Below are 27,569 nucleotides of genomic sequence, written 5' to 3'. Positions count from 1 at the left end.
TGTAAGTGCAAACCAGTTATACTAGCATTCTGGGGGGTAAAGGAGGAAGATATGGATGCATGCTGGGAACAGGGGTGGAGAGAGGACAACATAGGTGGTGGGATTGCCCCTCATTTATTGTCACTATGTACCTTAAATATCATGTGAACGATTTGTAATTCACTTTGGCCACAATAAAAATAAAAAAAAAATGTCTCAAGCAGTATTACTTTTTAAACCCTCACCTGGTTGGCCAGGTATCTCTAAAAAAAGTCACTTGACTCCAGAACAATATTATGATGCATCCTTTCTTCCAAAAGTAAAAGTATATATATGACCACAATAATGACATATAAATGAGAAATAGGAAATACTTTAATTTTTATATTCTCTATCATTCTTCTAATTAAAGTTCTCTACAATTTGCTTAAGTAAAATATAGACATAATTATAGATATTTTCCTTTAAGCCTCAAAATATTATAACCATCTTGTTCTTTAAAAAAATGAGTGTGTACTTGTCTAATATTTTCAATATTTAACAAAAATCATTCACCCTTATACAAACACAGTTACTTTGTCTTATTTTATTATAAATCACTTCAACCTCAGCAATCTATTCCAGATGTGAAAACAGTATAATGACTGAACTTAAAAATAGATAGTTTAACACAAATATGAAAAGCTGGGAACGAAAGATCTCAATTCAATAGTGATATTAAGAAAGGACAAAATTAAATTTGCAAGCTAGAGTCAACAACAATGAGAACATGAGACCCAAAATTTTACAACCAAAATTTAAAATGGGCTTGTTATGCTGGAAGGCAGAAGGTAGAAGAGTAGGGAATGGGGGAATGGAATGCACTCTGAACATTAGTGGGAAGAGCTTGGTGGTAGGATCCTACTGGTGATAGAATTGACCCTGAAACACTGCATGTCTGAAACCTAACTATGAAAACTTTGTAAATCACAGTGGTTTAAATAAAAAATAATATATACTTATACACACATATATATATATATATATACATATATACATATATACATATATACATATATACATATATAGTTTAATGGGTAAGTTGAAATGCCTACCACTTGGATATTTTCCTGGTTATACCAATGTCTCTAAGCCACACATTGTAAAATAAAATAGTAATAGCATTCAGAGTATTCTCTATTATTTTAGAAAATAATTATTAAACATTAGACTCTGTTAAATATGAAGTTTTCAATAGTCAACTTCCCAATTAAAATTTTTCTTACTTTTGGGAACAAGAGTACTAGTAGAGTAGGTAGGGCATTTGCCTTGCATGTAGCCAGGCAGGTTTGTTAACCCTAGGGTCCCAGTTGAACCTCTGAAGAATGATTACTGATCTCAGAGTCAAGAATAATCCTGAGAAATGTCTGGGAGTAAATAAATAAATAAATAAATAAATAAATAAATAAATAAATAAATAAATAAAAACAATTATCACTTTGTGCTGGTGGTATTATAGTAGCAAATAGGCTAAATATAATGAAATAAAATAGATAGTTCAGATGCTTATAAGTGATTAAAAACATAAAAGAATGACGTATAGAGAAGACATTGTGAAAATTTGTACTTAAGTTCAGGTGATTGGAACAATGGTAAAAAAAAAAGGCAAATACATAATAGATGAAAGAGAAAAGTGTCATACAGGGCATTTCAAACTATAATGACACAGAGAGTAAAATGGCCATGAGGTAGAAATATACCCAGCAATACTACAGAAGAATAAATATGAAACTAATTCCCATTTTAAAATGATGTTTATCAAGATATCATGTTTCTATTTTATTTTCTTTAGCCAAATAGCCTAAAGTTAAATGTCTCACATTCATTGATTGTTTTTATTTTAGATAACTAGCAAGCAATGAATGCATGTCACTGAGTTATTGAACATATGTAAATACCTAATTAACTAAGAAAAGCTATGTTTACATGAAAAATTTTGGGGGGCCAGAGAGATAGCATGAAGGTAGGGCATTTGTCTTTCATGCAGAAGGATGGTGGTTCTAATCCGGCATCCCAAATAGTCCCCCCGGACTGCCAGGGGTGATTTCTGAGCGTAGAGCCAGGAGTAACCCCTGAGCACTACCGGGTGTGACCCCAAAAAACAAACAAAAATTGTTCTTGATTATTAAGGAATAATTTGAGGATAAAAATATTTGCTCTTTTGAGTCTACTAAACAAAATTGCTCATTGCCTAGGATTTGGGTCACCCCGCTTGCAGAAACAAAAATGGGGACACAAAGAATTTATTTAATGAGTAATGTGTTTATACACTGGAAAATAAGATTAAAAAAAACACATTATCTTTTCTAACCGATATTCCTGATTTTAGTGTTGAAGATGATCATAGCTATCAAATTTCATCTGGTAGAGTGCACTTTATGAGCACAGTATGGTTCTATACATTTCACAGGACATTAAGACAAAGTACCTGTCCTTAGGGATCATAAAGTTAGTAAAACTCAACAAATTTAGATAATCTTTTCTCTTCTCAGGCAAACAAGTTCAGATTTATGTTATAAATTACTTGCAAGCAAGCAGTGAGACTATCAGTGTAGCAGTATTCATTCAAAAATGAGTATGCATTCTACTGGCATTATACTTCTTGATTTTTAAACAAAATATTAGTATTTATGAATATATTGCAACATTAACTAATGCAGAGTTCTCTATAAAGCAGTGATATTTTGTGACTTTTGATTTGATAAGAATATTCATTTTGAAATAAACCACTTTTGGGAATGTGTTTTGGGGTCTCACCTGACAGTACTAAGTGCTGGCTCATGGCTCTGAACTCTGGGATTGTTCTTTATGGGGCTCATGAGACCAAGTGTTATAAAAGCACCCTATCTGTATCTCCAATCCCAGGTGAATGAATCTGAATCAAGGTCTTGCATGAAATAATCCAAACCAGGCTGAGTGTGAAATATGTGTGATCTGGTCATCTTCTACCTCATGTAGAAAGCAAGCTGCATGCCAGAACTACCATTTTTTATTGAGTACAGAGACTGCCACTGGGTGGAGCAGTAGAAACAGATAGCTCAGACTATCCTAAGCCAGTCCTACCCAGGTTTACAAGTAAGACAACCTCTGTTATGAGGTAAATCCAAGTTGTAAACAAACATACAAAGGAACCACATATGATCTTTGTTTTAGGTAAAATAAGATATAACCTAACGAAATGAGGTGCAGGAAAATCAAACTGAGATTTTTCACCTATAAGGCAAGAACTATACCTACTTACTATTGCTCTGGTCTCAATTAAATCCATTTAAAATGTGATTAATTAAACTTTTTTAAATGAATATGATAATATAAAATTATAACTTCTCTATAAGTCAGCTAGTCAACAATGCCACAGTAATACATAGGCAGATCAAGAAAATTTCATTCTCTCTACTCTCATGTCCAGTTCAGTCTACACTGAGTTGTCTTAAAGTTAACATCTGATTAGGGCTGGAGCAGTGACACAGGTGGTAGGGCGTTTGCCTTGCACACCCTAACGTAGGATGGACTGTAGTTCAATCCCCAGGCTTCTCATGTGGTCCAAAAATATTTTACATCTGATTATTTTAAACAAAGAGAGTTAATAAGTAACTAATAAATTAAATTTCTTTTTTTCTTGAAAGTAGAAATTGTCTCTGATGCTCATCGCTGTGAGAACTGAAAGCACTGACATTTTCTGTGAACTGAGCCCTCCCTGCACATGATAGCTCTGGACTCAAGATTTGTCCCATAAAGAACGGAAGACATCACAGCAATACAAAAAAAGCAAAGGAATTTATTCCAGCATGCTGGGGACACCCTTCTTACTAATGGTGACCGTGACCCAACTTACAGTCTTACTTTTATACCCAGTTGAAAGAATTTTAGAACGGGCAGAGTGACTGTTGCTGGGATTGGCTACACATATCGTTGCTTATAGGACACTAGGCGATTGGTTGGATCTAATTAGGACTTTTATGGCAGTTGCAAGCAGGATGTAAACGGAATATTAGCTTAGAAGTAGGGGTATGAATTTGGATGCCCACTATAGAGTTTATTGCCTGCATTGCCTTTGGAATCCTACAGGTTCCTGGACACTAGTTCCCCGGGAGCAAATAGATTATTTCTTTTATTCATTAGTTTATAATCATCCTGGTATATGCCCATGAGATTTCTGAAACTGGCTGTTTTTCTGGGCCCATTTGGTCCCTGTCCTGGGCAGTCTGGGCCTAGTCCTTTTCCTCTGCAGCTTAAGACTGTCTTCGAGGTCCCCTGTGCCTGCCAGGAGCTATTTCTGAGCAGACAGCAGGAATGACCCCTGAGCACTGCCGGGCGTGGCCCAAAAACCAAAAAAAAAAAAAAAAAAAAAAAGACTGTCATCGAGGTCTTTGTGTCTAAACAAAATAGCAGTTAATTCTAAATTTACATTCTAACATGCCTGTCTAATTTAACTCAGAGTAAAACACTAATCATTGGAGATACGAGTGGAGGCATAGTAAACAAGTCTTGCTTAAATTACTAAATTACTTCCCTAACCCAAAATTTTCAAAAATGTGTTTTTCCGGTCTATTCTTCACAGACTTAAATAACCATAGAAACAAAGTCATTTAATTATTTTTTAGGTTTCTTCTATTATGGATCATCTTAGGTGTGAAATTAAATTAGCGTTTTTTTTGATAATCCATGTCAATTATGGGTACACAGCAGAAGCAATTAAACCGATACAAATGAAAATGTTCTCAAATTTTTCTGTAACAATATGGTAGATCATATTTTTCTAAAATATTCATTCTCCATTTCCCTGTGCTAGGAATTCTTTTTTTTTTTTTTTTTTTTTTTATATTTCCAACTCTTTCCTCATCCCTGTTCTCAGCTGGTGATCACTAGTTCTAATACCATTTTATAGATGGCGTTATAGTACATTTTCACAAGCTCCTCTGATATCTTCTATCTGTGCATTCGAACTTTCTTTGGATTATTGAAAAATACTGTGAAAGTGCTTTATTTTATGCAGGGGTCAGTCACAGTTTAATTAAAGGGAGTAAGATTAAGCAGCATGAGAAGATTAATTCACCTAGATTTAGATGTAGTGGAAAGTCATGAGTCTAAGTAGGTGAATGGTGAAAGAAGAGCATCTCTTGGAATTTGTTGTCATAGAAGTTTGTCAGGTAACATCTAAATCAAAGTGGAACAAAGTGGATTACCACATACAGGTGCACCGGGATACAGGACCAGAGGAAATAAGTATGTTGATGTGAGCAGATCGCTCTAGGCAGCAAGAGGAGGGGTGCTGTATTTTGAAAGTACCAAGAGGTTAAGAAGGGTATTTATATGGTTGTTGCTGAAGTATTATGTACTTGGGGGTAAGGTCCTAATGGGTTGTCAATCTCAATGACACTGTCAAGACACTACGATAACCAGAATGAATGTGTTTTGAGTGGTGAAAAATTAATCAGTCCGGTGCTATTAATGCATGAAGAGGAGGCATAAGAAGTGGTTGAGGTCAGCATCAGGATATAGCTTAGAAGGTATTTATTGAAAAGCATAAATATACTGAAAGGGTAAGAATCTGATATCCCACTGTAAAAATATTATCAGTGTAAATTACAAATTCAATATTCCTTTTTTTTTTGGTTTTTTTTGGGGGGGGCCACACCCGGTAACGCTCAGGGGTTACTCCTGGCTATGTGCTCAGAAGTTGCTCCTGGCTTGGGGGACCATATGGGACACCGGGGGATCGAACCGTCCAAGGCTAGCGCAGGCAAGGCAGGCACCTTACCTTTAGCGCCACCGCCCGACCCCCAATATTCTTATTTATAATTTAAGTATGCTATAATTTTAGAGCATTTAAGAAAAGCATATGAAAATATCAATTTATTTTCAAAGGCATGTGTATCTCACTTGCACATATGTAATATATAAAAATAAATATATGCATTCAAATACTCAGACATATGTTGCTTTATTTTTATCATTTAAGAGATATTCACTAGCATTGAAAAGACTATACAATTAGATTTTTTTTTGTTTTGTTTTGTTTTTTTTTTTGTTTTTTGACCACACTCTGTGACGCTCAGTAGTTACTCTTGACTATGTGCTCAGAAATCGCTCCTGGTTTGGGGAACAATATGGGACTCCGGGGAATTGAACCATGGTCCGTCGTAGGCTAGCGCCAGCAAGGCAGATGCCTTACCACTCAGTGCCACCGCTCCTGCCCCTAACAATTCGATTTTTATTATTAAGTGCTTATTTCCCAGTTAAAGGAAGCAGGCTTTTTTTTAGAGAAATTGCTGACAATATTATCGGAATCTGTTAGAGACATCATTCCATGTCAGAAAACTACATTTTTAAAGACAAATAGGGAGAAAGTGGAGAGATAGTATAGCAAGTAAAGCACTTATTTTGCATATAATTGATCCCAGTTGGAATCTCAACATAAAATCTCTTGAACACTGGTGACATGACTGAGCACAGTTAGTAATAACCACTGATCATCTACTACCACCAAAAAGAAGGTGTAAAATATTAAAAAAAAAACACACAATTTTAAAGCTGGAGCAATAGCACAGAAGGTAGGGTATTTGGCTTGCACGCGAAGACCCAGGTTTGATCCCTGGCATCCCATAGGGTCTCCTTTGCCTGCCAGGAGTGATTTCTGAGTGAGAGCCAGAAGTAACCACTAAGCATCACTGGTTGTGGCCCCAAAACCAAAACAACCAACCAAACAAAATATCCACAGAATACTTTTTGAATTATTCATCTCATCAATGCTACTGTTGCTTCTACTATGAAAAACATTTATTCTATTATTTACTGATATCAGTAACAATATATGGAACTCTATTTTCTTCTATAATTATAACCTATGATATAATTTAGTTTTTTATTTGAAGTACACCCCTGCATTTCCAAGCTCAAAAACAATACAGGCATTATTATTATTTATTATACATGTGTTGCCTCAGAAAATAGAGTTCCATGTATTGTTACTGATATCAGTAAATAATAGAATAAATGTTTTTCATAGTAGAAGCAACAGGTCAATGTAGCACAAATGATGTAATCAGAAAAGTCAATTTAGAATGGATATTAATATTTTAGTCAATAAACAATAATTTTAAAGTAGTTTGAAACTAACAAAAGCTATATGGGTAACCTAAATCTAAATACAATTTTGTTCAAGGCATCATTAGTAGAGTTCCCTTTAATGGGATACATGTAGATTCTATATTATCTGATAGGATCTAATGGGATAAATAAAGCATCATTTGAGTGATATCACTAAAATATGTACAATTTGATGGAAGTTAAAAACACATTTATTTACAAATGTATGGAGAATTTACACACCAGTAAATTCTAATGTAAATGGGGGCAAAACATATCCTGAGCTAAGGAATGGAAAAATTCCTGAACATAAAGGATGAATGATAATGTTCTCACCTGAAGTAGAGGTGCTCACTTCATGTGACCTCACCTCTAGATGCTTGCACCCTGACTTACAATAGATTTCTCTAAAATAAGAAAAAAGAAAAAGAAAAATGTTGTTTCTAATACTGTGCTTAATTCTAGGTAACCTGCATTATTAAAGGTGCTGGTAATAGTTTTTCCAGAGACCCCTAGGGCCTCTGTTGACCTTAATTTCACTTACCAATGCAACACAGCAGGAAACTAACTCTTCTGGGCAGTATTAAAAATTACTTTTTAAGCAATGATAGGAAAATACATTCCGTAAAAAACTGGCAAAGTTGAACAATGATAAGCCTTTAGGAGTCGGACCAGAGCAATAAGCACAACAGGTAGGGAATTTGCCTTGCACTCAGCTGACCTGAGTTTGATCCCTTGCATCCCATATTGTCCCCCAAACTTGCATGGAATGGTTTCTGAGCCTGGAGTCAGGAGTAACCCCTGAGCATCACTAGCTATGGCCCAAAAGTCAAAACAAACAAAAAAAGCAAAGCGTTGAATTGTGGTAGCATATCAAATCACTTCCTGTGTGTATCATTTGTGTTCTGTCTATATAGGAGATAATGTTTTGTGAAGAATTAGGAAAAAACATGTTTTAGTAATGCTCACTTATTCTATTTTTCTTTTAAGCTCTCTAATATTTTAATTGAAAAATTAAAATTAATCTCCACTTATATGACAATTAAAACCTTTTTACATATAGTTTAAGTGAATATGCAAACATACTCACATTCATATATACTTATATAATAACATAATTATAAAAAGTATACATTATTATTTAGAAATATATAATTAATTATAATAGTTGATTTCCATTGGTATATGAGGAGTTAAAGAAAATTATAATATCAAATAAAAATTTGAATGTTTTAATATGTTGCATAAAAATGGAAAGATATGAAGTATTACATTTAGGAATATATATTTTTAATAATAAAAAGTATAATCAGGGGCCAGAGCAGTGTCACAAGCAGTAGGGTGTTTGCCTTGCATGTGCTAATCTAGGATGGACTGCAGTTCAATCCCCCAGCCATAAGGTCCCCCAAACCAGGAATAATTTCTGAGCACATAGCCAGGAGTAATCCCTGAGTGCCACCAGGTGTGACCCAAAACCAAAACCAAAAAAAAAAAAAAAGTATGATTTGCTACTTAAGCATTAATCTTCAAATTATTTTCTTTGCAAAAATTACTTGTCCCTCAGAATTACTCAGCATATTATAGATAGATAGATATGTTATATAAGCAGAATAATAATAATTATAATTTGCTTTTATAAAATTTAAGGTAACTTTATTTCAAGTTAATTGATAGAGAACATTGCCAAAGCATTAACATTCACTGATATATATTTTGATTTAAACATGTTTTTCTTTTGTATGCATAAGGTCAATAAAACTGCAAAAGCGAATGTTTTGTTTTCTTTTTAAGACTATTAGACTTTGTAAATCAAGAGAAAGTCAAAAATTACTTTTCACCAGACAAAGGTTATTCTAATGTACAAGAATATTCATTGTTTTGTGATATAAAAATAAAGTGTTTTCTTAGTTTTTAATCAACTAATTTCTGGTAGGTAAGTAAGAAAACCTGAAAGGAATTTCTCAGCATCAATTGTATTTCCTGTTATTTCCCCTAGACAACTAACACCTACTAGCTGTTTATTAAGAAACACTATTTCCATTCCCTTCTATTTATCAAAATCCTTGGGAAATAAGCACATTTGAATACTTAAGCTGTAATCAACAATAACTGGCAGTATGTGAAACAATAAGTAGCTTCAAGGCATGCAATAAAGTCTGAGGTTTATTTACAAAATAGCAGTGAATCATTTATAATCAATTTACTAAAGGTAATGGTGATTACTGCTATTAAAAATACCAGTAGCTACCAAATAGTTCATCAAGAAGTATTCCATTCCCAAACACAGAGTTGAATATAGTACTTTCTTAAATTAAAAATAAAAAAAAAGGCAGCTTGATTTAATTTAATCTAATTATAAAGAAAAGTAACCAGTCTCAATGAAACAATAAAAGCACCCCTTGTCAAGCTGGGCTAAGAATTATGAACTTTTCTAACAAGTATATAGTTTTTAGTCTTATGCTGATGCTGCTCATGTCTTACTCCTGGCTAACAAGGTTATTTTTGGTGGCAGAACCAACCTAAGTTTAGACATATTTTTTTTATCATGTTATTTCTTTTGACTTGAGAACTTTTCTCTTGTGTTATTCATTAAGTAGAAATTGGAACTTTCTGCTACTGTCATTCTTTATTTTTTTATTTTTATTTTTTTTTTTTTGGTTTTTGGATTTTGGGCCACACCCGGTGGTGCTCAGGGGTTACTCCTGGCTGTCTGCTTAGAAATAGCTCCTGGCAGGCACGGGGAACTATATGGGACACTGTCATTCCTTTTTAAAAAGATCATTTATACTACGGTGTTTATGAAAAAAAGTTTCTTGGTACACTGGGAAACTTTAGTAAAATAGGACAAAAAATTCTTGTTTTACAAAATCAGTAGTTCATGATATAAGAAAAGGCATAATGAAGCAATAATTTAAAAATATATAAGTTTTAAGATTTGTAGGCAGAGAGACTGTCTGGCAAGGGTGAGGGAATCTGGTTATGTAGAGTGGGGAATAAAATGGGTTTGGAAGTATCTGGTAATGTTTATTGGGGGAAAACTGTCTGGAATATTTGCCACCCATAGATAAGATACAAATGATTTTGGAGGAACAGGCCCTTTGGGGAGACTGAAAACTAGTGAAATGCAGAATTCTAGGAAGAGAGCATGGATGACCCCCTAACAGTGGTCCTCAAACTATGGCCCGCGGGCCACATATTGTATTTGTATCTGTTTTGTTTCTTCATTGCAAAATAAGATATATGCAGTGTGCGTAAGAATTCGTTCATAAGTTTTGTTTTTACTAGAGTCAGAGCCTCCAATGGTCTGAGGGACAGTGAACTGGACCCCTGTTTAAAAAGTTTGAGGACCCCTGCAAGAAGAGGCTCCGGGCCTGGAAGGAAAGTCACACTATGAATAGCAAAAGAAGAACATCAACAAATCCAAATACTTTCTTGACAACCCAGCCTAGCAAAGTATCATCAAGGGAGGGGAGCTTGGGTTTGGAAGAAATGTACACAAAATAACTCGGTAAATAAAAGGCTCACGTTTGCCTGCATTTCCATCTAATAAGTTGTCTATTTTCTTACTTTAGGGCACATCTCCCTCCCATTGTAGGAATGGAATGACTCACATATGCTTGCTTTAAATGTGTAATCAGCCTATAATATCTAGTAAGCAAAAAAGCTCCTTTCTTCCTTTAAAGTTTAACAAACTCACTAACATTCTCCTTTTATGAATTACCCCTATGGCTGAGCCTTGACCAACTGTACTAGCCCCTCATCTCTTTACCCTATATGAACCCTGCCGTACTCAATAAAGTCAGAACTGCCTTGACAGAAGTCTTTCAGTGTCTGAGTGTCCTTGCTTTGGGCTGGGCGGCACTGCAGCTAGGCCTTCTCTTTCCTCCAAACCCTCTAGTCTCAGTGCTTCCGGTAAGATTGATTGGATGCCCCTTCTCTCACCCACTGAAGTGCAAGGTGCTCACAGAGGGTGGGGTGGGGCACACATTAAACATTAAATTTTTAACCTGTTATATCAACTATGGATTGATTGCTATTTAAAATCACCTCTTAGGTAAGACCGTATTGAAGAAGGCATGTATTCAGGCAGGCACTGAATTCCTAAGATATAATAAAAAAACACATGCCAGGAATTGGAGAAATTATTTCATCATTGATAAGTCTTACCTATAACCCACATTATACAGGGCTTTCTATCCTAAGTTGAAAGCCCCATGTGGGACAAGTAGGAAAACCCCTATAAAAGTTAACTTAGAACAAAGAAGGTTTGAGCATGTGTTGTCTGGTACTTGGCATCCAAGCTCTCCCTTCTTGAATTTAGACTTTCTTACTTTGGGGCTGGTTTGTGTGTACCAGGGCTCCTTTCACCTTTAGAGAAACTCAATCTCTCATTTGAGTGCTTTACTCTCATCTCTCTCTCTCTCTCCTCTTCCACAGTATCTCCAAATAAAATCTGTTTTTATTTCACTGCTGTCTCCTTGAGAAAATATTTTGTGTGAAGAAAAGCAAAAGACAAATGAAGACCTGGGTAAGGTTTAGGTCTGACTTTACTGTCCTTGCCAGAACAAGGCCCACAGTTCTCCTGTGTGGCAGAGGTTAATATTTTGCAAGAAGCATATTCCCTTCTCCTGCTGCTTCTCCCCTTCCCACTTCATGTAAGTCACCTGGCATCGTTATTAAAAATAAAGACATCATATTATACTTTATTAGTCTTGTGACCACAGTCAATATTGTTGACTATTCTGTAGTTAAAGCACCACTAAAATTTTAATTGCATTATTTTGAATTATCTATCCACCACTCCAATACCTTTTATTCATAAAACATACTAATAGATCATTTGAAAAGACAAATAATTATGATCAGGTCGGCTAAATCTTTTTGGATAAACATTTATACTTAAGATTTGTAATTTAGGATTTATTTTTTAATGATATGCTAGCAGCATGAGGAACTGACTCACATAAATAAAAAGCTACTACAAAAATCTAGGCAGTTTATAATGGAAAAGAGCAAAATAAAAGCAGAACTAATGATGAGAAATGGTATCATTTTGTAAATATTTTAAAAACAATCAGCCTTTTGAAATAATAAATGAGAGTAAAATGAAGAGAAAGAGAAAGTTCAAATTAGGTTTGGACTTGAAATGTTTCACAAATGAGATTGTGACTTGCTGTTAAAAGTGTACAAATACTTGCACATTTCCATAATCAGGAAAATAAGTATCAGGTTCAAAGTATATCTATTTTATCAATTTTGAGATGCTGTGAGGTCCTGAATTTTAAACAAGGAACTTCATTTGGTAAAGATTCAGGGTTAAATTAATTAAATTAAATTAAATTTAATTAAAGACCACATGGCAGACTTCTCTTAGGACTTCAATTTGTCATAGTTCACCACTGAATTTTTCTGTTCTTAGTGGTAGATCTACTCCCAAGACTTTGTTTTGTTTTGTTTTGTTTTGTTTTTGGGTCACACATGGCAGCACTCAGGGGCTACTCCTGGCTCTACGCTCAGAAACCACTTCTGGCAGGCTCGGGGACCATATGTGATGCCGGGATTCGAACCACCGATCTTCTGCATGTAAGGCAAATGCCTTACTTCCATACTATCTCTCCAGCCCCAAGACTTTTCAATATATGTGGGCAACTGAATCTTTACTTCAAGATTAGCTTTCCTGCTATTCAATCTAAAACAGGTTCATAATACTCAAAAAGAAATGCAGGGCTCTAGAGTTTTAGGGCTAAGATATGGTAGATGTTTGAGATTATACACTAAGCTAGGGATATGTTAAATGTTGTGAGTATATACTAGCATATACTCTTTAGAGTAAATGAATTACTCATAGTGAACAGGCAAAAAAAGAAAAATTAAATAAAAGCTTGAGTCTGGGGACATTTCAACTTTCAAGACTTTAGAAAGTCATCTGGAACCATCCAATTAGATTATTGCCAGAAATAAAGGGCAAAATCCTAAGAGACTATGCTATTTTGGAAGCCATAATAATATGTTTTAAATGGAAAAACTATAGATTCCAACACATTTTGCTGAAGAAAAAATAAGTTGAGAAACCCATTTAGTAATTGCATAGGCATCAGAATCACAGAAAAATGATATGGATGGACTAATGTGATGGATATATTTATTAAACTTGGATCAATGAAAAACAAGACACTTTCTTCAAGCCACTATGAATAACAAATCTGAAAAATTTCCAATTTTTCATAGAGAACTAAAATTGACAGTAGAGCAATTTCATTAAATTTAATTTTTTATTAGATCATATCATAGAGATTTTTATGCCATTAAGGATACCAGAGTTTTTGGATCTCCTTCATATTGCCATGTTTAGCACAGGTTCATTTTTCACTGTTGCAAAGTAGCAATTCATGATTGCTATTCAAAATACTGTCATTAGAGCAGTATAATTTTGTAACATAAAAATTACAGCTTGGGATGTTCACATAGAAAGTTTATAGCCAAGACTTGACACTATTATTGTTTATGTGTTATAGCCATTAAAAAAAATTAGGCTTGCATTGGCATTTGCACTTCGTTTTCTAGTAATTTCTTTAAGTGCATCCCTCATTACGGAGGCTTTAAGAAAAATGTATATGCCATGCGTAAGAAGGAGACAATTTAAACAGACTAGGAGGAATCCATTTTTAATCACAATAAAAACAATATATTAATATAGGTCCAGAGATATTGCTATAAATTTGATGGGCAATTACCAAGTAAAATTTTCTGGAGATAAGAATCGATGTGCCAAGTAAAACTAATCTCCTTTCCAGTGACTCCTTGCTTCTAGGCTGAACGTAAACTTAAAATAATTGTCTTTGTTTAAATATAAATATCATCTCTATTTTATTCACAGTGATATCAATAACCACTATTTATTCTATTAGTAGGGAGAACAGTGATATAGTTAGAGAGTTAGAATTATAGTTTCAAGAAAAGGTATTATCAATATGGAAGGTTCCAGGAACGGGCCTACGTGGTACCTAATATTTTGAATGACATAAGCTATGTCCAATGATCTGAATTAACATGATTAAGATGATTATTAGGTCATAGCAGTAATGTAGGTGGTAAGGTGTTTGCCTTGCACTTGCTAACCCAGGACAGACCGTGGTTTGATCCTCCAAGGTCTCATATGGCTCCCCAAGCCAGGAGCTATTTCTGAGCTCATAGCCAGGAGTAACCCTTGAGCTTCACTGGGTGTGCTCCCCCACAAAAAAATAAATAAAAAAGATAATTATCTTAACATTCTACTGCAGCTTCATTATCCCACCTGGTTTAAGTTAAAAAAAAAAAAAGCTCACTAACCACCCCATTTTTGAAAAAGATATTGTGGGGGGTTTCTGAACAGGATGGGGTGTGTTTTATAATGGTCACATGGCAGGCTTCTCCTAAATTCTGAGCAGGGAGGGAAGACATTTTGTAAGGACAACATGGTGTAAGCCACATGTTAGGTTTTCTCAAGCCTATTTCTATTATCATTGTTCCAAGCTACCTTGTCATACAGGTAGGTAGCCCATCAGGGAAGGACACAGGAAGCAATGAGCAATAAGAAGGTACGATAGACAACAATCATCTTAAAAGATCATCAAAAAGCTAGAATCTCCCTAAATCCATCCCTATATAATCCAATTTTTGACCTTGAGTGAAATTCTTTTCTTGCTAGAAAGGACTGACCTGGTCAGTTAAGAATTGTTGGTAGACTGATTAAAGTTTTGTTCAGCTTTACTCTAACTGTATTGTCTTGTCCTAAGATCCTGGACCTTAATAGTGTAAATTGAGGGAAGTTTCTTCTTTTCTCTGGTCCCATTTAAGAGTCACAAGCTGGGAGTGTCCCTAGTTTTTTGTTTGTTTGTTTGTTTGTTTTTACTTTCTTTCTCCTAAATATTATTTTTCTGAATTCAGCCATTTGATCTCAGTCCCATCTTTCATGTTGGCTTGAGGCCAGAAACCTGAGCCCCTCTCAGCCATAATACTATAACTTTATTTTTATGCAATTAATTATTTTCAAATAAAGGAGAGGATAGTCAGTGAGTACAGAAATGAAAAGTGCATTTTCAAGAAACACTTATCATAGTCAGGTAATCTTTATAAAGATAACTACTGATCATACATTCTTCATAAAAATACAAATAAAACTTTTGTTGCACGAAGGAAGAAAGGATAATGGTAAAACAATTGGGGAAAAATAGAATCTCTAAACAAAAATAAGCCCTAAGGAATGTTTTTGGGAAAACTGTAAACTAAACTCAGCCTTTGACACAAAAGACCCATCTTTGCAGCCTAAATACCATTGAGAAGCAAAATTCTAGGCAGTGACCGGGATGCCTTGGAGCAAAAGTTCTTATCTCTGGAACAAAGGTCATGCTGTGATTCTTTTTTTTTTTTTTTTTTTTTTTTTTGGTTTTTGGGCCACACCCGGTGACGCTCAGGGGTTACTCCTGGCTATGCGCTCAGAAGTCGCTCCTGGCTTGGGGGACCATATGGGACGCCGGGGGATCGAACTGCGGTCTAGTGCAGGTAAGGCAGGCACCTTACCTCGAGCGCCACCGCCCGGCCCCTCATGCTGTGATTCTTAAAGAAGATCATTAAATGTTCTGAACTCTTCCCTAAGGCCAACAGCCTAAAAAAGGACTAGGGGAGTGAGAGAGGGGGGATTAATTTGGAAAGCTATATACAGACTAACTTGGCAGAAGACGCATTTGAGACACTTCTTTGAGCTCAGATTTAATATATTAGGGCCTGCTTTCTTGCATCTCTTCTTGTGAAGTGTATTTTTTTAACCTTGCATCTTTAGTCTGCATCTGCCTAAGAAGGGCAGCTTCTTTTTTTTTGTTTGTTTGTTTTTGTTTTTGTTTTTGTTTGTTTTTGGGCCACACCCGGTAACGCTCAGGGGTTACTCCTGGCTATGTGCTCAGAAGTTGCTCCTGGCTTAGGGGACCATATGGGACACTGGGGGATCCAACCGCGGTCCGTTCAAGGCTAGCGCAGGCAAGGCAGGCGCACCTTACCTTTAGCGCCACCGCCCGGCTTCTTACTATAAGTCAGTGCTTCTCAATTATTTTCTGTCATGCCCCCCTGGGAAGAAGAAAATATTTTCACGCCCCAGGCGCGACTGTAAATAGTATCTTTACTAAAAACAAAACAAAACCAAATAAAACAAAAAAAACCTTTAACCTGCAAATCAAAAATATATAAAATTATTTGAGGTGATTTTTTAATCAGAGGTGATGTCTGGATTATTGGCTACAATGAGCACGTTTTGCAATGCGTAGCTTTTCGAAGCGGGGTTTGAAGCAGGACACAGCAACTCTCAGCTCCAGAATCATACAGAGACATAACTCTCAGCTCCAGAGTCAGACAGAGACATAAACACGGGCTTAGCTTGTTATGACAGTGTTTGTTGAGGTCAAACGCGCCCCCCTTTACAGAGCCTCGCGCCCCCACCCCCCAGTGGCGCCCCACTATTTGTAAACCATTGCTATAAGTACATCCATGTTCTGCTTTTTTCCACTTTAAAGAAATTCTCATTCTCTTTTGAATACCTGTCTTGAACTACTCCTCACTTTCCTTCCCTGGATTTTCTGAATAAACTTATTTTCCTTCACTCTTTTTCTCCTACTGAAATTCAGAAAGAAGGCTACAGACCTAAAAAGCCTGAGGAAGATGCAGGACTGATTTTCCTTCCCTGCAACAAAGCACAATTCTTTACTCCACCCTGACTGAGTCACTGGCACCCCAAGAAATCAGGTGGCAGAGATCATGTCCCAAGAAGGGCGGAGCAAGTAAACTTCAGGCACTGTTTGATAGCTGCTAGGTGACATCAATGAAATGTGATTTCTGCACTGTGCAAAGATTAACAGTAGATTGTCATCTGTCCTCTAATTCCCAGGCACTTCTCCAAGTGAATGAGGTGGGTGGTCTCTCTCTTACTTCACATAGGCCACCCAAGGACTCCTACTCCTTTGCAGGTGACGTTACAGGCAACACTCAGTAACAGAATCAATATTTACACTCCTTATATATGTGTATTTTAACTTCGTTTTATATGCTAATAACGAAAGTATTCATTTATAATAATGTTTGTAATGAAAAATGTCATCTGAAATGTATGTAACCAAGGAAAGATACAAAAATGTATTTTCTACTGTTTGAATAAAAAATAAAGATAAACAGGAATGATACTTCCAGCCTTCACATTTATCAATATCAGGATTCGTTACTAAATAGAATGAATCATGCATTATGAAATTGAATGGAAAATAATCATATTTCAGCATCCTCTCTGTAGTGCCAACGTATGAAATAACACATTAATAAAGCAAAATGCTATAAGTAAAGTATCTTTGGAGACGAAAGGATAAATTTTCTAATGACATATCAAAAGTCATTTTCACAATATAAATGACTGAGAATTCTATAATATAGGTCTGTGGTTTATGCATTATTCCTGTAGCAGCTGCAAAACACTCATGAATTATAAAATTCTGTATATCTTCAGAGGAAACATGTACTCTATTTTACATAGAATGTTTGATCAAAAAGTTCTATAACATTTCAAATATATAGAACAACAAATTAACTTCACTTATAGGTCAGATAGAGGTGCTTTTTATACAACAACTTGCAATTCTATTCAAAATTTTCTGGGTATTCAGTGTACTAAGGTTTTAATCCTGGGTCTGCACTGAGGGATTTCTTCAGGTAGGGTTTAGATAAGAATATGTGGTACCAAGGATTGAATTTGGGTTGGTTGCATGCAAGGCTGTTATCCTAGTCTTTGTACTCTTGTGCCTGCCCAATGTAGATAAATTCTATAGCATGTTCAAACAGGAGCAATTTTTCTTCAGGAAGAAAAACTTTTTAAAGCTTATAGATTAAATTCTAGTCTTGTTGTTAAGCTGCTTTCAAAATGAAAAGAGTGTATAAAGATAAAAATGTCTGTGTTACATGACCAAAATAAGTGTTGTTCTCAAATAACTCAAGTGGCAACATCTAAATTTTGGTCTGTTTTTTTTTTTTTCTCAACTGTTCTTATTTTCTTCTCCTAAGTTTTTTCTTCTCTAGTGGCATCTCACAAGAAATGGTGAAAATGAGAAATAGAATCAAAATACCAAAAATCCTTCAGTTTTGGGAAAATAAGTAATGACTAAAATGTTGTATTAGGGCATTATCTGCATATGTTTCTATCCTTTTATAGTGAATCAAGACACAAGTACAAAAATTAAGTCAACAAAGATAAAGATCTTAGAAAGAAGATTAGCTAGTGGGCAATTCCACTGTTCTATTGAAGATAAGCAAAATGCTATCTCTAGGTAATGCAAAATAGAATAATGGTTAGAAAATGAGGGTCCTGAGTGAGAGTACAGCAGGTAGATTTATTGCTTTGTAAGCAGCTGATTTAGATTCCAGATTTGATCTGGAGAATTCCATATGATACCCCAATCCCCCGTCACTTTAGGAATAATTTCTAAATATGAAACTGGAGTAACTCTTGACCACTGCTGTGTGTGGCCCCCAAACAAACAAGCAAACAAAGTAAAAGAATATTGGTTTGTAAATCATAGCTAGCATAATACAGAATGAGTTGTTATCTCTACTTTCTAAAAGGGATTTATTAGATATGGAAAAGGTTACTTCACTGCTTCACTTGGAGTTAAGAAGGAGGTTTGAATTACCTAGTCTATTTCCTGGCTTATAGTAGCATTCAATTATCATTAGATGTTAATGTGATTATTATTATTTTTTTTATTTCTGGGCCTTCCCTGTAATGCTCAGGGGTTACTCCTGGTTATGCGCTCAGAAATCACTCCTGGCTTGAGGGCCAAATTGGATGCCAGGCATTGAACTGCTTCCATCTTCGGTCAGTAGCAAGCAAGGCAAACGCCCAACGGCTGAGCCATGGCTTAGGCTCTATTATTATTATTAATGTTGATCTTTTGCCCATTTACCTCTTGAGCTCTTAAAGTGATTTATTTTCTAAATTGAAAATGATCATTCCAGCTCAATTGAAAAAGCTAGAAAAATAATAAATTAAAATATATTCATTTTTCTACTTTCATTGTCATATTCTTTCCTTTTCAATAACATACATTCCTATGTTCTTGAATATTCATATTCTTTAATATCACCAAATCTTCATCTGAGTAACAAAAATTAATAATTGGCCTCTTTTGAACATGAATTTAAAATTACCATTAATTAAACACTTTCCTTTTATTTTAGTCACTGAGTTATAATAGTTGTACCCTGTTTTCACTTAATATGTCTATTCTAAGAACAGCAACCTTCTTTTTATTTTATAAGTATGACTTATGATGTGCGATAGATGCCAAAATGTGTCAGTCTCCATTACTTAATATAACAGTTATTGATAGCTACTAATGCAAATACTTTTTGATATCCATGAGATAACCTGATAACAAATCTTGTTTATCTTCTTAGTCTAATGTGAGATCTATTTCAGAAAATATATTTGACATTTCTTTGGTATGTGCCAGGATTTTTTGTGCCATAGCTGTCACAGATCAGATTACACTACATACCTGGTCAAGTATCACTGAGTCAGGAAAACCATATATGTCTTTAGGTATCAAACTTGATTCACCAGTGTACAAGACAAGCATCTTAACCCTGTAATATCTCTCTGACACCTAACATATCTCATTTTGACATAGTTTAAATGATTTCTTATTTCAATTTAATATACAAACCCAGCACTCTATACTTAGATGTATAAAGATAGTTTTATTCTAAAGAGCAGAAATTTATTCGAATTGGAATTAAGATGGTCAAACATGAAATTGTGTACTTGCAAAGAAGCACAGAGGAAGAAAAAACTTAGAAGGTTTCCTGTTAGTGTTTAATATTTAAAATCGTAAAGTCAAATAAAATTTAAATTCAATTTCTAGACTCGTCTTATTTTTATTATTTAATGCACCACAACTTTGAAATGAATACAAAATTGTTTATAGTGGAGTTTTATATAAACATTTTCAGCACCAATCTGACCACTAGTGTCAACCTTTACCCACCAATGTTTCCATTGCCCAGCCTGCCATTTTAACAGGTGCCTTTTAAGTTTCATTGTTAGTTTGGTCTCATGACTTTAGTGTTGTTGATTCCATGGTGTGGATATTTAGTTCTGTCCTTCCTTAATGTCACCTATGTGCTGGGATCCTCTTGACCCTTGTCTTATATTATTTCCCATTTCTCCTCCCCCTTACTCTCCTTTTTCTCCTCAATATATCCTGGGGTCCACACTTTTTAAAGCCATTGAAACCCCATTTAAGTCATTGCATTCCCTCTTCCAATTATTCTAAATATCACATATAAGTGACCCTGCTTAAGATAGGTTCACCAAGATTGGAAATATGGCATGGGGATCTATTTTATGCTCCCTCATTCCAAAAAGAAATCAAAATAATAACTGAATCTTGAATTGATTCACAGTAGATATATAATAATTAAAATTTGTTTTATAGAATGAATGACGAAATATTAAGTTTCTGTGTCATGGTTCTCCTATTTATTATATAATGTTTATTAAAATGTGTTATTATGGTCTGGAGGGATAGCACAGCAGTAGGGAATTTGCCTTGTACTCAGTAGATCTAGGACGGACCTTGATCCCCAGAGTCTCTTATGGTCCCCCTAGCCAGGAGCAATTTCTGAACATGTAGTTGGGAGTAGCCACTGAACATTACCAGGTGTGACCCAAAAAGAAACAAAACAAAATAAAATATGTTATTATTGAGGTTGAGAAAGAAAGTAATAATTTTATGAACTCATATAGAAAATAAGGAATATTATGTAATGGTGGTGGCCTGGATAAATAATAACAGTGTGATAAAATTGAAATTAATTTTGAAAGAAATAATGTACTTTCTTGACTATAAAAATCGAGTTTTTTTTATACTTAAAATGTGTAAAACACATTTTATTTGACCATCTTTATACTGATACAATATATCAAAATTTTCAGAGGTATAGTAAGAGAGGACATTACTGTAGTGAACGTATTTTAATAATTTAGTTCCTTAAAAAAATTTTGGGATTTTTTGTTTGTTTGTTTGTTTTGGGGCCACACACAGAGATGCTCAGACATGCAAGACAAATGCCCTACCACTTGCGCCACCACTCCAGCTCCTCCTGAAAGAATTTCACTCTATATCAAGTGGTAATCTGGGAAAAGTAACAACCAATAATGGAGTGATAATACTGATTTCTGTTCTTAAGATATTCAATTTATAAATTTGCCTACCATTGCCAAATCAAATTAACAATGTCACATATGGCACTCACTCAGAATCATGCTATATCATTTGGCTCCTATAAATCACATTACTAGGTTTTACTGATAGCTCAGAATTATATAGAACTATGCATGAGAACAAAGTTTAATCAATTGAGGAAAGGAAAAATAATCTTACCTAATACTCTTAATAGAATGAGAAGTTTGTTGTAATATTTTTCCCTACTGAGCACAGTCAATAGAGCAATCAGAAAAAATATCTTTTATGTAGTAATAAATATCAGTATAGCAAATAACTTTTGAATAAAATGAAAGAAGACTACTTAAAAGGGAAAAAAGGAGGGGAGAAACAAGGATTTTTTGTCTTAAGAAAACAAAACAAGAGCAGCACTTTGATCTCAATCACAACAGATTATTATGAAACTAGTCTGCTCTTATCTGAAAAATAGATAGAAAAAATTTTTTCCACAAAAACTCTTCATTATAAATTGAGCATTGAGTCAGCAAGTAGGTAGTTCCATGTATGAAAATGATGAACAGATAGCCAGAAGTACCTCTAATGTACTCTCTTATTAGAAGTCTTTGGAAGAGTAATTTGATGGAAGCCTTTCAACTTTCAGGTCACTAGTTTAAGTTCAATAGCAGTTGTTCATGAGCAAAAGTGGGTGGTCATGGTTTATGAAAAATGCCTTGAAGATGTTACCTTCAATCTTCTTAACAGAGCCTGCTACTACAATTTTACCATTTCTTTAGCTTCTAACAGAAGCACAATAGATGAATAAGATTTTTATTTCAAGTATATTCTAGCTTTGCATTAGAAAAATTGGAGATATAAAAAAGACCAATTTCTTTTCATCTCTAACTGATAGATAGAAGTATTCTCCAGTTATATGATTCTGAGATAGTTGAGGAATTTACTGAAAGGAAACCTAAGCCATTTTACAAGTAAATTTATATCCTAGTATATATAGGTATACAACATAAAGGTACAAACTGAAGAAATATTGTGATGCAAACTTTATTAGATTAAATCTTACCACACTAAAATGTTATTTTATATACATAAATAAATACTATAATATTATAAATGCATTCTTTATAGGCAATCATTAGAATATCTATTTTTTCAAATTATGCCATTTTTGTGATTTTTCTCCAAAAAAATATCTTTATATTTTTCTTTTGTTTTTGGGCCCGACTGGGCAGTTCTCAGGGGATACTCTTGGTTCTGAGCTCGGAAATCACTCCTGGCAGGCTTGGGGGACCATATGTGATGCCAGGAACCAAATCTGGGTCCATTCTGGTCTGCCACATGCAAGGCAAAAGCCCTACCATTTTGCTATCACTCTGGCCTTTAAAATCTTTAATTTTTGGCCCAGGCTTTTAGTGCTAGAACTCACTCTTTGCTCTGGCAACAGAGATTACTCATGACAGGTTTTGGAGTAGACATAAGGGATACTGAAATCAAACTTTGTTCAGCCACAAGTGAAGCAAGTGCCTTAACTACTGGGCTTTACCTTGGACCCTTGTATTTTTTTAAAATTATATGGTTGACTGAAATTTCATCTATTTATTACTTATCATCTATATTATTTATTATATTATTGATAGTTGAATGCTAATTTCATATACATTTAATTACCTTCTTTTTAAATATGGTTGTATAACAAAAGTAAATTCTCTCTGGGTGGCTATGAAATGAAACATATAGATACTAGAGGGCCAAATATATAGTATAAGGATTAAGGTGTTTGCTTTGCATGTGGACAAATCTGGTTCTATCCCAAATATTGTCTCCCACACAACACCAAGAAAAATTTTGAGCACAGAACCAGGAGTGAATCATGAAGACAGCTGAGCATAATCTTCCTATTTCAATAGCACACAATATATAACAGACAAGTATTTCAGACAAGTATCTGGTAATGCCAAATAAAATTTTTGGCAGAATCTAGAGAGGTACAATGAAAAAGTCTTTCTTCTGAAATTGTAAGAACTCACTCAACTTAATTTTGGCCCCAGTTATTTAATTATAAGATGGCTGGGAAACACATGGCAATTCTCTGGGATAATTCCAGGATTTGAGCTCTGGGATGATTCACAGAAATGCTGGAAATTGAATCCACATTGGTTGCATTTAAAGTACAAACTGCACTGCACTTTATCTCTGGTTTCCTATGCCCCAATTAGTTTCTATGAGGTATACTTTTATATCAGAAAAAATGGTTTACTATTTTTATTCTTTCCAGTTAAAATATTATATGGAAACTTTAAATTTACAGAACAAATTTTGAGTGAGAGCTGGCCATTTTTCAAATAGAATTAGAGTATAACATAGCTATGCTCTAAGTCTCTTCATTTAATAGTAAAGTCTAAGGTGAGATTTTTCCAAATCTTCACATGAAAATCTCTTCTAACTGGTGATATCACATCCCTGACCCCCATGGGGCAACAATTATCATCCCTATAGAACAGTATAAGAAGATAATTTTATGTCCTATACCATCATAGACAAATGATATGTCCTGTTATAATTCTCCTGACATATAAACTAACATACAACTTAAAGCTGTATGATCAGCTGAAGATGAAGCTTTCTGTGATCATATGTTCTAAGATAACAATAAAGAAATAGCAAATTTCAGACTACCTTTTCATAAGTAACTCATGTACTATGCATGGATTTGGAATCCCTGTCAAGAAATATCAGCTCATCCTGCCACGTTAATATAATTGAACATATTTCAAGATTTTTCAATGGTCTCAATGAAGTGTTATAGTATTAGAACATCTAACATAACTAGTAAATCTAAAATTATTTTTATAATAATACTGCAGCAAAAATTCTGTCGAGGCCAAAGATTCTAATATAGAAACTATTAGTCAACTGCAAACTCTTTGGGTACAAATTAGAAAATATTCAAATGCATGATTCCAGTTCCTTCATTATCTCTTGTAATTATTATAACCAAACCCTGCTGCTAACATTATCAGATGTGAGAGTCAATAGAATAGATTAGCTGATGGTAGGAATGTTGCACTGGTGAAAGGGGGAGGTGTTTTGTTTGTGACTAAAACCCAACTAAAATCATGCTCCTAATCATGGTGCTTAAATAAAGTTTTTATTTAAAAAAAAAGTAGAAAAGATTAGTTGTAGAAATTCTGCAACATATTACCCTCTCATCTTTTCCAGATGAACTTTCCACTCACTAAAGTGTAATCACACATATTTGCTCTCATGCACACACACACAAACACATGCACACATCATTAGCCTCCAAGTTTTCACTATATAAACATCTATGTACACACATATAACATACCTATAATACACTAAGGAGCATACCTGTAAATTTAGTAAAACAGCACCAATTCTCATGGCTTCACTAACTTCAAGGCTATACATCAACTGTGGGAAGCGAGGAGGGCTTTGATTATTTGGAGGAAGAACTTCAATATACACAGTACAGATGGAATGCCTGCAGAGAAAGAGAGCAAACAAGATGGGTAAAATCTGTATTAATTAAGTCATATTTAATGAGGGACTATGTTCTCTATTCAGTGGTTAAGTTTGCAGGAGAGGATGTTTTCTAGTTTTATTTATAGTAACAAAATAATTCAGAATAAGTGGAAGGGAAAATAAATGTATCCACCAAAATATATTTTTATAAAATTATCTCAGCAAAAGAAATGCCTCGGGTAGTAGTTTTTCATACTTAGACTGACATTTTGATTTAAAAAGAAATAAACATACAAATGAAGATAATAAATTAACTTACCCTGACTTATTGCTTTATTTTTTAACATCTTTCTAAAAGGAAATAGCTTTCTGTAAATAACCAGCATAAAAACTTTCCTTGGGGCCCATTACAAAAATGTTAGCCGTATTAGTTCAGTTGCTTACATCAAAAACTTATTGCAAAGTACACCATGAGCCATAAATCATTATTAAAAATATTTTCAATAACTAAATTTTGAAATATACTTTAAGGATAAAATATAAGGGGCCGGGCGGTGGCGCTGGAGGTAAGGTGCCTGCCTTGTCTGCGCTAGCCTAGGACGGACCGCGGTTCGATCCCCCGGCGTCCCATATGGTCCCCTAAGAAGCCAGGAGCAACTTCTGAGCGCATAGCCAGGAGTAACCCCTGAGCGTCACAGGGTGTGGCCCAAAAACCAAAAAAAAAAAAAAAAAAGGATAAAATATAAAATAGAGACTGTGCAACCATTATATGTAGTCAGCTCCAATTCTATCACTGGCATTATCAGGTCTTCTGAGCTCTGCCTGGTGTGGCCCAAAACTAACTTTCTCTACCTCAAAATTAAGTTACAGATTTATGTTAGATGTTAGTCAGATAATATAGGGGTTAAGAGTTTACATATGGGTGGTGTTCTTTACATGACTGAAACCCAAACACAATCATGTATGTAATAAAGTTGTTTAAATAAAAAAAATAGAGTTTGCATATGACCAAGTCCGATTCATCCCTGCCACCACCTCGAGTCATCTCTTAATATTTAATAAGTTATAGCACCAAGCACAACTGGGCATGACCGCACAAGTTCCCTATAAAGCATACATGAATATATATACATATATATATATATAGATATAGATATAGATATAGATAATGAAAAGTTTGAAAGTAATTGAAACTTACATTGACAAGGGACTTTTGAGGAATTATGAAATGCCTTATTATTATAAGAAAATATTGCTGCATTATAGTTTTTTATTTTTCTAAATCATGTTTTCCAAATAGCAAAAATGAACACAATGTATCATTAGGTTTATGCAAAAGCAGAGGCTATTAAAATGTATTATGAGAAATAAGTATTTATGGTGAGTCTTTTATGTCAAAATATGTTCTTTCATAAAAACACACTGCCAATGCCTGAATTGCACACTTCAAACTAATTTGATTATTCGTTTAAAATACATCTGATAAATGATAGTAAATTAAGGACTTCAAATAGAAGTCAGAGTCACCAAACAATTTCAGATTAAGATGTAATACATTCTTTACATAAAATACATTATAGAATATACAAATATTAACCATAAATGCATATTTGTAACAACCACTATAAATAAAATATAGAGTTTCTCATGGCAAAATTACTTTGGTTTTTTTATATAGCTTTTAAGTATAAGTATAATTCAATGTTTGTATATATCAACACTTTTAAATTTAGCCACCCAAGAGATACCTCAATAAATTGACATTGTTTTCCCTGTAAAGAATATGGATACAAAGATTCTTTCAATAAACATTTCTGAGTGAAATATTTCTCAGAAAATTTCCACCAATGATAATAAACCAAGCCTGGTCTATGTGGGATCTTCAGGGATTCAATAGTTCTTGGCCCTGTAATGTCAGGAATTAACTTGAAAGCACATTTGGGAGTACTTAGAGGCTTTCAGGGCTGCATGCAGAGATGCTTAGAAGACCACGTGGTGCCTAGGATTGGACTGGAGCAGTACTAACTGCTACTATCTTAGTGCCGATTAACCTTTTTTGAACCTCATCTGCACTATTATCCCCCAACCTTCCTTCCTTACCCTAAAACATAACTATACCCCAAGTATTAACCTTCAAAAACTTGTTCTTCCTGCTTGGTATATTCATTGAAACTTTTGTTTAGTACTACAAAAACAAGCATAATACATCATATTCTGTTATAATATTTTTTCCAGATTAAATCTTGTTTATCCATAAATGCATAAACTACAATAAATTTATATTTGTTTTACTTTTTATTTCCCCTTTGATTATTTTCTCATTTAGGTGCATCTATTTACATCTACAGAATTGCAGTAACAACCTATAACCTGGATGAAGTTTGTTTACATGCCACAGAAAAGATTTTAAAAAGTAAAATGAAAAGGGTACAAATCCCGAAGCAAAAGACGATAGTGAACAACTGGTGCAGTGTAATCTCCTTAAGTCCACTTATTCTTTTGCTTTCTATACTCATTGTCATAATGGTTAAAATATACACTTATTAATTATGAACTTCCCCATACCCATCTCTAGATGTAGAGCTACTTAGAGAAGTTCATGTCATGAGGTTTTACAGTTTTTATTTTCATCCATATGGCATTGCCTTGTAGTGTGGTTTAAACACCGACTTTCATGAGAATTATTAACCTTTAAATTTCTTGCCTTTTTATCCCTGATATCAGCAT

General features: G+C 34.4%; 1 protein-coding gene across 1 annotated transcript in view; it reads right to left on the bottom strand.

Annotated features, from left to right (window-relative positions):
- Positions 1-27,569, bottom strand: part of PCDH15 (protocadherin related 15) — a 1,226,762-nt gene that overhangs the window by 204,965 nt on the left and 994,228 nt on the right. Inside the window, exon 17 of the mRNA XM_049790532.1 lies at positions 24,729-24,861. Within this exon, the coding sequence (XP_049646489.1) occupies positions 24,729-24,861 (133 nt within the window). The remainder of the gene's footprint in view (positions 1-24,728; positions 24,862-27,569) is intronic.

This window comes from Suncus etruscus, chromosome 17 (assembly GCF_024139225.1).
Source record: "Suncus etruscus isolate mSunEtr1 chromosome 17, mSunEtr1.pri.cur, whole genome shotgun sequence".
Lineage (NCBI taxonomy): Eukaryota > Metazoa > Chordata > Mammalia > Eulipotyphla > Soricidae > Suncus > Suncus etruscus.
This window is presented reverse-complemented; position numbering and strand designations above follow the sequence as displayed.